Source organism: Diceros bicornis, chromosome 34, assembly GCF_020826845.1.
Source record: "Diceros bicornis minor isolate mBicDic1 chromosome 34, mDicBic1.mat.cur, whole genome shotgun sequence".
In the NCBI taxonomy this organism is placed as follows: domain Eukaryota; kingdom Metazoa; phylum Chordata; class Mammalia; order Perissodactyla; family Rhinocerotidae; genus Diceros; species Diceros bicornis.
This window is the reverse complement of record NC_080773.1, coordinates 8,444,206-8,460,961: the sequence shown is the minus strand read 5'-3', so window position 1 is coordinate 8,460,961 and position 16,756 is coordinate 8,444,206. Positions and strand designations below refer to the sequence as shown.

The window sequence follows — 16,756 nt, the reverse complement described above, 5'->3', positions numbered from 1 at the left end:
GGAGGGTGTGTCTCAGTCACATAAATGTGGCCCACAACCAATATATATTGTTCAACCTCAAAATGGACCATTTTATGGTCCACTTATTCATCTCTCATAAATTCCCTTGCAAGACTGGAGAACCTTCTGTAACTGAAGTTCCCAATCACAGCCCCCATCCTAAAGGCTTCACAAAATAGGAGATGTCACCACATACGGAGACCAAGACCAACCACTCCAGCTTTGACCATGTCTACATCAAAGAGGTCAGACTGGGGGCTTCTGCTGCAAACATCTAGGCATGGGATAAATTATAACAAATACTCTTTTAAACGAATCTCTAAGCTCTCAAGAAGGTAAGGACAATTAAATCCCAGAGCTAACAAAAAAAGCGAAACACACACCCACCCACCCACCCACACACACACACACAGTTGAACTCAGAGAGGTAAGCAAATATGTTAGCAGGGACCACCCTGAAGTCAAACGCTTTGAGGATTAACCTTAGTACGGGGCCTAGGACACACACCAAATGGAGTGTGAACCCATGACCCTCACTTAAAGCTGGGATCCTAGAAGAGCTACTCTCTGTGACATGGTGGGCTCCAATGAAAACCTTGCTGGAAAAGGGTGACAAGGACCCTGCTGCACGCTAGGTAGAAAAAAAAAAGGTTATCATTAATGATACTACTAATACTACTAATAATCATTTCCTTTGCCAATCTATAACCAAAGACCTACCCTCAAGTAAGTATAGAATTCAAAGTAACATCATTCATGCAGTTAGGGGAAACCTCAGGTGAAAAATTAAAAGTGTGCTGAGTTTGAGAACATTCCCAGGTGCAAAACCTCTCTGAAGGAAGGCATCCTCTACCCAGTTCCCTAAGGATTATCACATATTAAATTAAGTCAACCAAGTCAATTCAATGGGGAAAGATTAGTCTTTTTAACAAATAGTCCTGGGACAAGTGGATATCTATATGCAAAGAATAAAGCTGGACCCCACTTCACACCATATATAAAAATTAACTCAAAATAGATTGTGGACTTCAATGTAAAAGCTAAAACTATAAAACTCTTAGCAGAAAGCATAGGAGTATATCTTCATGACCTTGGTCAGGCAATGGTTTCTTAGATACGGCACCAAACACAGTGACAAAAAGAACAAAAAGATAAAATAAACTTCATCAAAATTAAAAACTTTTACACTACAAATGATTCCAAAAAGAAAGTGAAAATCCAACCCACCAAACTGGGAGAAAATGTTTGCAAATCTTATATCTGATAAGGGACTTGTATCCAGAATATACAATTCAATAATAAAAAGACAACAGAATTAAAAACTAGGCAAAGGGGGCCGGCCCGGTGACATAGAGGTTAAGTTTGCAGGCTCCGCTTCAGCGGCCCGGGGTTCGCAGGTTTGGATCCTGGGTGCAGACCAACGTACCGCTTGTCAAGCCATGCTATTGGGGCGTCCCATATAAAGTAGAGGGAGATGGGCACGGATGTTAGCCCAGGGCCAGTCTTCCTCAGCAAAAAGAGGAGGATTGGCAACGGATGTTAGCTCAGGGCTGATCTTCCTCACAAAAACAAAACAAAACAAAACTGGGCAAAGAATTTGAATAGAGATTTCTCCAAAGAAGATAAACAAATGGCCAATAAGCACATGAAAAGACGCTCAACATTTCCTAATCATTAGGGACATGCAAATCAAAACCACAGTAAGATGCCACTTCATATCCTTTAGGATGGCTATTATCAAAAAAACAAAATAACAAGTGTTGGTGAGGATGTGGAGAAACCGGAACCCTCTTACATTGCTGGTGAGAATGTAAAATGGGGCAGCCACTTCGGAAAAAAGTTTTGACAGTTTCTCAAAATGTTAAATATAGAGTTATCATGTTACCCAGCAATTCTACTCCTAGGTATAGAGATGAAAACGTATATCCACCCAAAAATACCAGCATACATCAACTTTCATAGCAGCATTATTCATGATAGCCAAAAAGCAGAAACAACCCAAATGTTCAAAGACTGATGAACAAAATATGGTATAGAGAAATCCATGGAATATTATTAGGTATAAAAATGAAGTACTGATACATGCTACAACATGGATGAAGCTTGAAAACATTATGCTAAGTGAAAAAAGCCAGACATAAAAGATCAAATATTGTATGATTCCATGTATACGAAACGTCCAGAATAGGCAAATCCATAGAGACAGAAAGTAAATTACTGGTTGCCAATGGATGAGGAGGGGTGATTAGAGTGACTGCTAATGCAAATAGGATTTCTTTTTGGGGTGATAAAAATGTTCTAAAATGGATTGTGCTGATGGTTGTACAACTCTGCAAACACACTAAAACCCACCGAACTGTATACTTACATGGGTGAATTTTATTGTATGTGAATTATATATACAATAAATGAAGCTATTAAGAAAATTATTAAGGACCTCAAAGAACTTTTGTTAATGCCGGTTATATCTATCAATATTTACCACATTAGAAATTAAAAGTGAGAAATTTAAAAACTATTAATTTATTTAAATAACCAACAATAAACATGTTATGTTAACGTAAATAGCATACATTTTATGAAAAATGACTCTATTGTCAAAAAATTTAATAGCTTTGTTTTACATTTTTGCAAATCTCTTTAATGACTGGCTGAATAAAAGACAGTTGGATTGTCACATCTGCTTTTGCACTCAATCTGCTGGGATAACACATATCCTATAGCTTCTGGGAACCTCCACTGTACACTTATTAGAGAATGTGAGTGAAAAGGCAAATAATATGTTAGTATTATTACAAAAATAATTTGACCCCCCAGGCCTCCTGAAAGGGTCTCAGTCTTCTTGGACCAGGCTTTGAGACCGCTGATCCAGGGCTACACAATTTAACATGAATGATTTGAAATACTGTGTTAAGTGAAAAAATCTGGTCAAGAATACAGAGTGAGTATGACAACTCTACATCAAATTTAAAAACAGAAAACTCAACAGTATATTGCTTAGTATGCATTTGTATACAGTATTACTTTTATAAAAATCCAAGGACCAACAAACACAAGATTAACAGTAGTCATTACCGTTGGTTGGAATGGTAACGCGATATGAGAAGGATGTGATCTGGGAAGGGAACATGGGATGCTTAGATGGTATATTAACCTGGGTGATGAATATATCAATACTCACTTTATTATTCTTATTTATTCTTTATTGTTATTTATACCATATATATGTTATAAATATGTTTTTGTATATATTCTTTGATAGTATGAAGTGTTTTATGATTTTTTAGGAGGGGGTGGCATTTAAAAATAGAAGAAAGGAAACCACCCAGGCTAACGGAAAAGATCAAAGTTATCTCATCTTTGGCCCCACTCAACCCTGGTTCTGATAAGGGAGGCTCTCGTATTCTCTCAAGAGAATATATTTCTGCTTCACTGGTGCTCTAGTAAGAGCACTGTGCCCATATGTCTACACTGTTGGAGAAGAGAGAGCCACTAAGGGAAGTGTAGCAGCATCACTTATTCCCTGGGATAGAGGAACGGGGAGCAGGTTACTGAAAGGGGCTCAGTGAGACAGGGAAGTTTCAGGATAAAAAACACAAATGTTCATACCATCTTGAGGGAAGACAGATTAGTTCAAGGATAGAGGAAACTTCAACTTACTTGTGCCATGGCTTTTAGAACTCCCTGAGCTGCTCCGATTTCTCTAGATTCTTCTCTTGGACAAGTGCAGAGTCCTGAAAAAGCAGAGTAGAGGGAGAAAGGGGAAATCTCCCATAGACCGAGCTCACCTCAGCACTCCTAAATAGATGGGCTTAAAACAACTGTACTCCAGTGTCCCTGCTCTGCTTCCCTGGCCCTCCCCTTGTCCAGCCACACAACACGAATATTATGAACTACAGAGTTAACATAACCCAGCCCCTCCCTAAACTCTAGGGAAATCAAAAACGGATTCAAAGAAGATGTGCTCCAGCACTGACAAAGAATCCAAACACCTCAGTGGGAGGGATTCCAGCCTGGACGGTCCCCCATCTTGGTGATGCTAATCTATACCCTAGATGGGGCCTAGATGGCTCCCACCTGTTCCAAGCAGATCTTCCTTTGCAGCTGCAGCAAGGAGGATCCCAACTCAGACTCATCCATTTTACCCCTCAGGATGAGAACAGCACTCGCAGGCTAGGAGCACAGTGTACTTGTGCAGGCCGAACTCTGAGAAAAAGACATCCTTAAAGTCTTCCAGCTTCTCTGGGCTCAACAGGCAAAATCTCTTGGGCACCTCCCTGGCTCTACTTCCTCCTTCTTAGTCCAAAGAAGGACACCACCCATACCAGGGGCTTCATCAAAGACTCCAGCCCCAGCTGGACTCACCAGACAGGAGCAAGAAAACCACAGAAATGCAGGCATCTTACAAGCAAACCTGCAAATTCAGAGTATTGACCTGAACAGGAACTCAATTTCTAGAAGCTTCTTGGCCCAGCACTCCTTATTTTCCATCTAAGCCCTCCCTACTGCTTTCCTGCAGACCACTGCTTCCTCACTGGCTGGCAGATACTGAGGCTGGAGTTCTGTGGAGAACGGCCTGTACCTCAAAGTAAGGAGAACTCAGGGGTTTTAAGGAGGGTAGTAAGCCTGGTTCTAACTAGAGGTACAAGAAGCCTCCTATGGTGGGGAGGCGGTCAGAAGGAAGACCAATTTAATCAATGGAAAGTCACGTCACGGAAAATGTCCTCTAAGTTGTAGAACAGGCATTGAGACCTAAAAATCAGAGAATTTTAATAGGCAGAAAAGGGACAGAAGCGCATTCTGAGCAGAGTGAAGGGCAGTGGCAAAATAGTGGACAAAAAGTATATGGTGTGTTTGGGCAGCAGAGAGTAATTCGGAATGACTTGTGTAGTTTGGGAAAGGTCTAGACCAGTGCTGTCCTACAAAACTTTCTATGATGATGGAAATAGAAATCTTCGCATCCGTACTGTCAATAACGTAGACATTAGCCACATGTGGCTATTAAGCATCTAAAATGTGGCTAGTATGACTGAGAAACTGAATTTTTCATTTCATTTCATTTTAATTAATCTAAGTTTAAATTTAATTACTTCTAGAATCTAGAGGAAGATAATGCTGGAGATGACATCAGGGGTTGGAAAATGAATGGAAAATGGGTTATGAAATAAAATAACTATGAGGGGAAGGGCCAGGTCTCATCATCACTGTAACTGGCACCTGCCACAACGTCTGAAGGATACAGGTGCAATGAATACCGACTGAATATATAAAAGTTGGGTTTTCACCCATTAACGAATGGAAGGCCACAGAAGGATTTAAAGAGGAGGTGATAGGGCCATGGCCAGATGATTTTATTGGAAAGTAGCAAAACTGGAGTCAGGGAGATCAACTGAAAGGTGCTTATACTTTTCCAAGCAGATGAAGGGCCTGACCCAGGACAGTGACTGTGGAAATGACGAGGACGGGGATGACTTCAAGGTGCAGAGAAGTAAAATCAACAGGCGCTGGCACCTGATTGGACATGGAGGCAGAGAGGAAGACAAGTCAGGAACTCTTTCATGTTCCCTGAGTTCCCACCTCAGCTGGCCTGGGTCTACGTGGGAGGAAGATAATAAATCCAGTCCCTGTCCAGTGGACCTCACACTCTAACGGACAGAGACAATAACAAATATTGATACACTGACATTAATATTCCTGCTTATAGGTCAGGTGGCCGAAGTTTTATGGAGAAAAATAAAGAAGGGTAAAGAGATAGGGAGCTTTGGGGGAATGGATGGTGGCCTGAGAAGGCTTTGCATTGAGAAGGTGACATGTAAGCACAGACCGAATGGAGTGAGGGAGCAATATGGATATCTACGGGAAGCACATTCCTAGCAGAGGGAACAGAATTGCAAAGGCCTCAAGGCAAGAGCAGGCTTTCTTTGATCATCAAAGAGGAAGGAGACTAGAGTGGCTGGAATGGGGTGTGCGAGAGAAAGAGGGTCAGAGGCCCATCTAGGTCAGAGAGGTAGCTGGAAGCTGGATCCCATGGGGCTTGTGGGCCATTGTAAGAATTTGGTTTTTACTCTTGAGTAAGACAGGAAGCCACTGAAATGTTTTCAGCCAAGGAATGGCATAATCTGATTTACATTTAAAAGGATCCCTCGTGGGCCAGCCCGGTGGCATGGCGGTTAAGGTTGCGCACTCTGCTTCGGTGGCTCAGGGTTCACGGGCTGGGATCCCGGGCACGGACCTACACACTGCTCATCAAGCCATGCTGTGGCGATGTCTCACATACAGTACAGAGGAAGATCGGCACAGATGTTAGCTCAGGGCCAATCTTCTTCACAAAAAATTAAAAAAATAAAATGAAAGGATCACTTGTGGAAAACGGACTAAGAGGACAAGTGGGGTAAGCGAGAGGAGACCAGCGAGAAGGTTACTGCAGTAAAACAGGCAAGGAGTGACGGTGGCTTGCATTAGGGTGGTGGTGGGGGAGGTGATGAGAACTGATCAGATTCTAAATATTCTCTGAAGGTAGAGCTGACAGGATTTGCTGATTTTAGATATATATATATAAAAAAAAGAAGCCACGATGACACTAAGGTTATTGGCTTGAGCAAGTGCAAGTATAAAGTTGTTCTTTTTTAACACAAAGGACTGTGAAAGAAGTAGGTTTGAATGGATCAACTATGAGTTCTGTTTTAGACCTTAATACTTGAGATGACTATTATGCCTCCAAGTGGGAATGTCAAGTGTCCATTAGACATTTGGTTCTGGAGTTCAGGAGAAAGTCCAAATGTAGAAATATAAAACTGGAAGTTACTGATGTACAGATGGCATTTAAAGCCCTGAGACTAGATAAGATCACTTACAGAGTGAGTGAAGGTAAGGAAGAGAAAAGGCCCAAGACCTGAGCCCAGGGGGCTCCAATGGTTAGAGAAGAGGGAGATGAAAAGGAAAAAAGAAAGGAGTCTGAAAAAGAGACACCAGTGGAACAGAAGGAAAACCAAGAGAATTGGGCTTCACTGGAAGCCCAGTGAAGAAAGTCTGCCGTGAAGGAAGGTGAGAACAATGGCCAAATGCTACTAAGAGGTTGAATGATACGAGGAACGAGAAATGTCCATTGGATTTGGCATCACAGAGATCATTAGAAGTCTCGACAAAAGCTGATTCTCTAGAGTGGAGGACACAAACATTGGCTGGAGTAGGTTCAAGAAAGAATGGAAGGAAAGGAAGTGGAGACAGAAGAGCCATCGTTTTCAAGGAGTTTTGCTGAAAAGAACAGAGAAACGGGGCTAGAGGTGGATATGGGGTCCAGGTAGGGTGGGTTGGTTGTTCTGAATGTGGGAGAAATTACAGTGATGGGAATAAACCAGTAGAGAAAATTTAATAGGGTAGGAACACAGGAGACAACTGCTGGAACAATGATCTTGATGGGAACCAGCACCCAAGTGTTGGGGGCTGAATTACAGAAGATCACAGATAGCTCATCCCTAGGGAAGGCAGAGTATACAGTACAGGAATGATCCTCAGGATTCTAGGGTGAGGTGATGTGGTGCCATTCATATACACTTTTCATTTATTTTTATTTTTATAACCACCCTGTGGGCTAAATAAAGTTTATTTTATTCCCTACATTATATAGAAAAGGAACTAGAATGCCTGAAAAGTTATGAGATTCACCCAAGGCCACACCGCTAGTAAAATCAGAGACGGGATAAGAACGCAGGTGTTCTATTTTGCTGCCTATGGAAGTTTCCATCAGAGTAAATTGCCTCCTTGTGGTTACTGCCATTAATGAGGAAGGTGCCATAAATCCCAGGGTAGAAAGGGGGCAAAGGAGAGAGTTGGAGGTTAATGGGAGAAGGAAACTGAACCTTTTGTAAGTGCTTTGTCACAGGAGATGGTTCGGACAAGGAATAGTTTCTTCTAAGAATTATTAGACAAGAAGGGACCAGATGTGTTAGAAATCAGGGGAAAAAAGCCTAAGAGAATATCTCAGAATTCAGGAGGAAAAGACACAGAAGAAATGAATTCTGAAAATAAAGGTCAGAGATATGGAAGAGAGCTCCAGAAGACCTAAAATATGTATGGAGAATAAAACAGAACCGCTGGAGAAAAAAATGAATAAAATAATATTTTCCACAGGAAATAAAATATTTCAATCTTTAAATTAAAAGGAATCCCTGAGAGTTTATAAAAATTCACAAAGGGCCACACCTAGATGCATCCTAGTAACAATTTTAAAATTTTTACTTACCAATAGGATATTCATTATTTTCAAATGTCTATGGACTATTTGGAACTCACCATGTAATACCAGGCACACTCCCCTTGCAGGCTTTGTATGTTCTTTATGGAATGCTCCTCTCCTAGACAATCACAGAGCTCGCTTTCTCCCTTCATGCAGGTTTCTACTTAAACTTCACCTCTGTGACCAAACTATTAAAATATTACCCCACGCCATTCTCTCGAGCCTTCCCCTGCTTTATTTTCGTGTACAGCTCTCAGTGCTACTAAACATTAGATTATATATTTGCTTGTCAATTATTTGACTCTTTGAATTAAACTTAAAAGCAGGATCTTGTTGATGTTGTTCATTATTAATTCATCAGGCCACAAAATACTGCATGGGAGGCACTCAAACACTGCAAGTAAGGTACAAGATCACAGCGAAAACCTTAAGAATTTATCAAAGTAGAAATTTCTCAGCCTATTGTTAGTGGTCATATCATAAGCCAAAAAGAAGTTCTAACTTGATAAAATATTTAATATAAAAAATAAAATAACTGTAAAAGTATTTCAAACAAATATATTTATATTTTGTGGACACGTGACATAAATGGCAGAAAAATACAAAGAAAAAACATACATTTGAGAAGATTAAAAAAATTCTACCCCAAAATACTAAAATCAAAATGAAAAGCCAGGGCCAGCCCCGTGGTGTAGTGGTTAAGTGCACGTGCTCCGCTGCTGGCAGCCTGGGTTCGGATCCCGGGCGCGCAATGATGCACCGCTTGTCAGGCCATGCTGTGGTGGCGTCCCATATAAAGTGGAGGAGGATAGGCACAGATTTTAGCCCAGGGCCAGTCTTCCTCAGCAAAAAGAGGAGGATTGGCGTAGATGTTAGCTCAGGGCTGATCTTCCTCATGAAAAAAATAAAAATAAAAAATAAAATAAAATAAAAATGGAAAAACTATTAAAAAAAAAAATGAAAAGGCAAATGATAAAATGGAAAAAAATACCTTAACTCACAAGACAGATAAACAACAAAAGTCCTTAATAGTGCTTTTAAAATTAAATTTTCAGAAAAAAGCAATAATGTTACATAAATGAGCAAAGGATATGCATGGGCAAGTCACTAAATAATAAAGTGCCTCATCAACCTATCAGAAGTTTTTAAACTTCACTAGTAATGAAGGGAATGCATGGTAAAGCAATAAGGAAATGCCATTTTATAGTTATCAATTGGCAAAGATTTAAAAGATTGATGACACTGCACAACAGCATGATGTGAGGAAATGGACACACACAGTAGGTTGTAGCTGGTGTAAACTTCCAACAAGGCAATGTTAGCAGAAATTTAATCATGTACGTCCTCTGATGAAGCAATTCCGTACCTGAGACTCTATCCAAAAGATGTGTGTGGGGTATAGATGGAGATATGTTGACAATGGAAACAACTGGAGAGAATTTAAATACCCTACAAAAGAGGATTGAGAGCCAGCCCTGATGGCCTAATGGTTCAAGTTCGGCATGCTCTGCTTTGGCATCTTGGGTTCAGTTCCCTGATGCGGAACCACACCACTCGTCTGTTAGTAATCACGCTGTGGTGGTGGCTCACACAGAAGAACTAGAAGGACCTACAACTAGAATATACAACTATGTACTGGGGCTTTGGGGAGGAAAAAAAGGAAAAAAAAAAAAGAGGAAGACTGGCAATAGATGTCAGCTCAGGGTGAATCTTTCTCAGCAAAAAAAAAAAAAAAAAAAGAGGATTGATTAAATAAACTATAGTGTATCCATACAATGGAAACACTCTTGCCATAAAAAGAAAGATACATATCTTTGTTGATGTTAAGATGTTGGGTGAATAAGGTAGGTAATAAAATAGCGTGCAGTGTACTCCTATTTTTATAGGAAAAGTACACATACGTGTGTATATATGCATGTGTGTATGCATAGAAGATGGACTGAAAGGATGTTCAATTAATTTTTACATTTATCTCTAGGTGTATAATTACCCAGGAATTTTTGTTTCTTCTGTATTTTCAAGTTCCCCCTGAAGCATTTGTTTTTTTGTGGGTTTTTTTGGTGAGGCAGATTGGCCCTGAGCTAACAACATCTGTTGCCAATCTTCCTCTTTTTCCTTGAGGAAGATGGTCCCTGAGCAAACATCCGTGCCAGTCTTCCTCTACTTTGTATATGGGATGCCGCCACAGCATGGTTTGATGAGTGGTGTATAGGTCTGTGCTTGGGATCCAAACCCACGAACCCTGGGCCACTGAAGCGTAGCGCGCGAACTTAACCACTAAGCCATAGGGGCTGGCCCCAAGCATATGTTTTATAATCATAAATAATACAATTAATCTCATCCTCTGCATGGGGGGGTGGATTATAAAAGGAAATATGAATGGAGTGACTAAAGAGTGACAGTGAGGTGCCTCTGGGAACCTGCATGCTGAAGGAGCTTGATTTTCTCCATAGTTCTAGAGCCTTTGAGAGGCGTGTTCTTGAACAATAAGTAAAGCTCCCGACCTCCCACAGAGGAGGTGAGCTTTCATAAGAAAGCCTTCCTGTTTCCTTAGTCCCCTCACTCACCTGTGCACAGGCCTCTTGTCAACCTTCTCTCCACAGTACAGGATGTCCTCCTTGCTCCAAAAAGAAATCCCACCTAATTTACAGACGCACCTTCCTACACATAGAAAAAGAAAGGGTCTTAGCCAGTGTGGTAGACAGTACTAATTTAATTACTAACATTTCATCACTATCCAGTTTTCCTCTCCTTTTGGGCACACAGAAGACAACATTTTCCAGCCCTTTGCAGTTAGGCAGGGCTATAAACTGGTTTTGGCCAATGGAATATGAGCTGAGGTGATGTGTGTCACTTCAGTCTGAGGCACTGAACAGAGTGTACAATTCTCCAAACTTTCTATTCCCGATGTGGTGGCCAAGGAGGCTGTGTGTTTCAGATGGTACAGCTACAGGATGGTGGAGTCTCCTTTGGTCTGGGACCCTGCCTATGCTGACGCACACCAGACGTGAAGCATGAGCAAGAAATAAAAAGTTATTTTGTAAGCCACTGAGATTTGGGGGTTGTTTGCTATCACAGCATAACAGCCTGTCCTAACTAATACACTAATTCAGCTATACTCTGACTGTATATAAATTCAGACTCGGGGCCTTGGTCAATACAAGAAAGAACAATCAAAAAAAAAAAAAAGTCAAAGGAAGCTTCAGAAATAACAGAGCAGAGCTGTCCATTTGTAATTCTATACAGCTCAAAGGGATTTTTCACAAACCCACAATGTGAAATAAAAGGCCCTAAAAAGGCAGATTATGAGTTATGGGACAAGTTGATCTTGACCTAGCAAAACCATGCTCCTCAAGATCTCTAACATCAGATCTTTGTATAAATCCTTCTGAGCAAAGTTCAGCCATACATATACTACCTAGTAAAGCTTGAAGCTACGTCCCTGGATTTTCCCTCTCTCTAAATTGACAGACATTCTTATTCTTTAGAGGCCATGGGTCCCACATCACATAGGTCATGAGAACTAGACATATACAGGTATCTCCACCTGAACATTAGTAATCTATTACTCAAAAGGCAGTCATTCTGAGCAAAAACTCTAATCAGGAGTCTTTTTCTCAATATTTAAAATGTGAAAAATATAATGCATCACATTTTAACACAAAGCCCCCAAATAATTTCCTAAAACATATAATCAAACACAACAAAACACCTACATGTAAGTAATAAACTGTTGTATTAGGTTGAAAATTTCTTAAAACATCACTTCCTGATCACCAAACAATTATTATGGTTATTAACAACTAGTTGCTCTGTGTGCAATAACATGGCCTCTCTTAGAGCCATGAATACCTGTACATCCCTTCTGTTAACACACCAATCTATGCACTTGTCAAAATATTTACATGACTCTGATGTTTTACTAATTGTATTTGTTTTTTCTGTGAGGAGGACTAGCCCTGAGCTAACATCCAATGCCAATACTCCTCTTTTTTGCTGAGGAAGACTGGCCCTGGGCTAACATCCATGGCCATCTTCCTCTACTTTATATGGGAGGCTGCCACAGCATGGCTTAACAAGCGGTGCATCGGTGAGTGCCCGGGATCCGAACTGGCAAACCCCGGGCCACCGCAGCAGAGTGTGTGCACTTAACCGCTTGTGCCACTGGGCCGGCCCCTACTAATTGTATTTTTGATGTAACTTGAAACTTTCCCTGTATGTCATATTTTAAAATGTTGAATTGAATTTTATGGATGTAAACATAAAATTTTCCAGTATAAACATCAACCAAAAATCAATACATTGAGAGATATGTACATTCTCAGGCAATGTTCAGTATTCTGAGTCAGACAATGGCAAAAAGGTTAAATAAATGAAAGGTTCCTATAAAACAGTAATTCTGAGTACTCACAAATTTAGTAGTAATACAATAGTTAACACAGAAAATGTTCAAGGTATGTATGGTTAGTGGAAAAAAAGCAGGTTACAAAATAGCCGGGCAACATGTGGTCCTATTCGTAAAATACACATATATATCAATATAGACAGACAAATTAGACAGAAAATGTCTGGGAAGTTTCATCCTTAAAGACTACCTTGGTTATCTCTGGGTTGTGATCTTCAATTTTCTTAGTTTTACTTAAGTGTATTTTTTTTCAATAACTATGCATTAATTTTTCAATGTATATTTTTAAATTCTGTTAAATGTAAGCTACTCACAAACAGGAGATGAAAAAGAAAATACCTTTTTTTTTTTTAAACAACCATCCTTTGAATATTAAATAACAGCTCAGGATATTCTAAAAACAGTTGTATTTTCACAGAACAGCTTTTGTTGCTTTTGCTTTGTCAGCTCCCAATAGTTGCAACTTCCTGATTTGGTAACTGTATTCCTGTATGCTGGAGTCCTGCCTGGAAAAGCACGAGAAGTCACGTGGGCCACGTCCTGTGTATAAGTGACGCTTCCTTTAGCTCTTCTTGCAGATGATTTATTACATTTCTGCACCTGCCCTCACATTCTCCAAACAGCTACAGAATCATCTTGCTCCATTGGTCATATTTTGGATTTCTGATGATTAGAATGAAAACTGCAGGGAATACAGGGAACTCAAGGAAACTAATTCACTGCTAAAGAGTTCTTATGGGATCAGTTTGACTTAGACACAATATGACACGACAGTCACTGCTCTGCTCACACAAATATCTCCCTCTTATGAATTCTCACAGCACACTATCAGGGTAAACTAGTACCCTTTATCACCCTTTACTTTGGACATTTGTCTACTAGTTTTATCTCCCCTATTACATTATTTGCAACTTAAAAATAGAGACGATAACTTTTTAAAAGTATTTTGTCTCCTGGAGTTCTAGATTAGGAGTTTGCATATTTGCAAATTCTTAATAAATGTCTAATGTCTCAAAGAAATTCATTATAAAAATACATAAAGTTGTATGCAGAAGAATACTTTGGGGACAATTTCACAACTAAAATATAGAAATACAAATACTCTTTAGTAGGCAATAAAACAAATAAATTAAGGTGCATCTCGATAATGAAATACTATACAGTGATTTTAAAATATAACTGTACTATAGTCAATGCATTATTAAATGAGGCAGGTAGGTTACAGAATTTATATAAAAATGACAACTCTATAAAATCCCACAGAAAAATATCTGAAATACATCCATCAAAATATTAAGAATATTTATCCCTGGATGGTGGAATTACATTTTTTGCAAGTTTCTAGATTTTTGCATTGAGCTTATATATTTCATAATAAAAAATCACAACAATATTGTTTCCATTTAAAAATAAATAACCAGAGTTGTAGCTGGTATTCATTTTTCTGGAGGTAGAAAAATTAAGAGTAATTGAGTCAATGTCTATGACACGAATGGAGACAAAAATGGAAATGAGTGTGATTGAAACAAATAACTAAACAGTCCTTTAAATGCTGACTCATATTCTCTGGTACACTGAGATAGCTTCATTATCAAAAACATTCTGTGAATGACCAATTTTCAAAAACATGCAATTTCTAGTTTAAATGACAGTGTATGCAAAGCGGAAAGCATGGTGTCAAATACATAGCAAGTTTCTTCTCCATTTACTCACTAATTAAAAATTTTTGGACAGGATTTTTGCAAAATTTGAGCACTTTTTTATTCATCATTTTGATCATTACAGCCTTTTAATTGTTCTAGTTATCTCTTTATAAGCATATTTTTTTATTTGTTGGATAATATTCCATCATATGAATGTAATAGATGATGGGACACTCCTCTTCTGTTTCGCTATCATTGGCTGCAAATTTTGGCCATCTCAAAGGCTCTTACCAGGTATTACTGTCTTTGATTTTAGACCCATGGTTCTAAAATCTCTGAAAATCTTAAGAAACCATATACCTTCTTCCAAGAAAAAAAATCAAATGAATAAATATCTACAAAAATTGTGCATAAAATTCCATGGAATCTGCAGAGCCCTGACATCTAAGCTTGGGGACCAGTTTAAAATCCTGCTGCAACTACTTACAAACATCAAGTGCTACTAGCTATATTCTTTTATTTTTTATAATTTATCAAAAGAACAACAGAGATTTGGCCTGAAACAAATTTAACACTACCCAAAACCAAAAATGCACAAAATCAAATTAGATCTGGTCACTGAAACAAGGTTTTATCCCAGACTTGTGAATCCAGACTTTGTGACTGGTCCCCAATCACATTCACCTAAAAGTAGAAGACCTTGTTCATCAATCTATACTGTGAAAATCAGAAATATCAATAATGAGTGCTACAGAGCCAGGGATATCTGTACACAATTATACAGGGGCCATCGCTCACAAATCAACAAATCACAACTCTCCAAAAGACATAGACCTATACCACAGAACTCTTGGGTGCAGAAATAGTGAAAAGGAGAAACTGAACAATTTGACAATCAAAAATCAGTATCAGAGAACTGGCTGTACCAGACATTAAAATATACTATAAAGCTTCTATAATTAAAACAGTGTGGCAGTAGTGCATAAATAGACAGACCAGTGGAGTAAAACAGAAGGCCTAGAAATAGAACCAAGTATATATGGAAACTTAGTATATGATAGAGATGTCATCTCAAATCACTGGGGCAAAGACAAAGCTTTTTATAAATAGTGCTGGGAAAACTGCATAGCCAGCTGGAAAACATAAAATTAAAGCCATACCTCAGACCACACATAAAATTAAAGTCCAAATGGATCGGGGATCTAAAAGTAAAAGATGAAACCATATAGGTATTAGAAGAAAACATAGGTAAATTCCTCTTTAATCCTGGGGTTGAGAAAGGTTTTCAAAATCCAGAAGCAATAAAAGACAACATTGGTAAATTTGACTACATACCAACAACAAAAAAACTGCATGGCAAAAAAAACTGTAGAAAAAGTCAAAAAAGTTTTTCTCCCAGACAAACTGGGAGAAAATACTTGCACCATACATCACAGGTGAAAGACTAATATTCTCAATACACAAAGAATTCTTAAATACTGAGACAAACCACCAAAACACTGAAAGAAAAACAGGAAAAAGATATGAACAGAAAATTCACAAAAAAGATGTAAAAATGGCCCTTAAGCATATGAAAAGATGTTCATCAACATGGTACTAGAAGTTCTAGCCAGAGCAATTAGGCAAGAAAAAGAAATAAAAGCATCCAAAAGGCATCCAAATTGGAAAAGAAGAAGTAAAACTATCTCTGTTCACAGATGGCATGATCTTATATGTAGAAAACCCTAGAAATTCCACAAAAAAACTGGCAGATCTAATAAATGCAGAAAAGTTGCAGGATATAAAATCAACACACAAAAATCAGTTGCATTTCTATACACTAACAATGAACAATCTGAAAAGGAAATTAAGAAAACAATTCCATTTATGACAGTATCAAAAAGAACAAGATACTTAGGAGTAAACTTAACCAAGGAAACAAAAGACTTAACCTGTCGAAAACTACAAACTATTACTGAAAGAAATGAAAGAAGATGTAAATAAATGGAAAGATATCCTGTGTTCAAAGATTGGAAAACAACATTGTTAAGATGCTGCTATGGACTGAACTGTGTCCCTCCCAAATTCACAGTTTGAAGCTCTAACCCCTAATATCACTGTATTTGGAGATAGGGCTATTGAGGAAGTAATTAAAGTTAAATGAGGTCATAAGAGTGGGGTCCTGATACCATAGTATTAGTATCCCTCCAGGAAGAGACACCACAGAGCTCACACACACACTCTCTCTCTGCCGTGTGAGGACACAGTGAGAAGGCAGGTGGGCATCTGCAAGCCAGGAAGTGAGTCCTCACCAGAATCCGACTATGCCGGCACCCTGATCTCAGACTTCCAGCCTCCATAACTGTGAGAAAATAAATTTCTGTTGTTTAAGCCACTCAATCTATGGTATTTTGTTATGGCAGCCTGAGCTGAACAAGATAGAAGCCAACATTACCTAAAGTGATATGCAGATTCAATGTAATCCTTATCAAA

The 16,756-nt window shown here is 38.9% G+C and overlaps 1 protein-coding gene across 1 annotated transcript in view; it reads right to left on the bottom strand.

Moving 5' to 3' along the window:
• The window catches only part of ZNF565 (zinc finger protein 565), a 34,229-nt gene that overhangs the window by 12,645 nt on the left and 4,828 nt on the right, over window positions 1-16,756 (bottom strand). The window contains exons 2-3 of the mRNA XM_058530876.1: window positions 10,804-10,897; window positions 3,661-3,734 (exon numbers count right to left, since the gene is read on the bottom strand). Of these exons, the coding sequence (XP_058386859.1) occupies window positions 3,661-3,669 (9 nt within the window). The 5' untranslated portion in view covers window positions 3,670-3,734; window positions 10,804-10,897. The remainder of the gene's footprint in view (window positions 1-3,660; window positions 3,735-10,803; window positions 10,898-16,756) is intronic.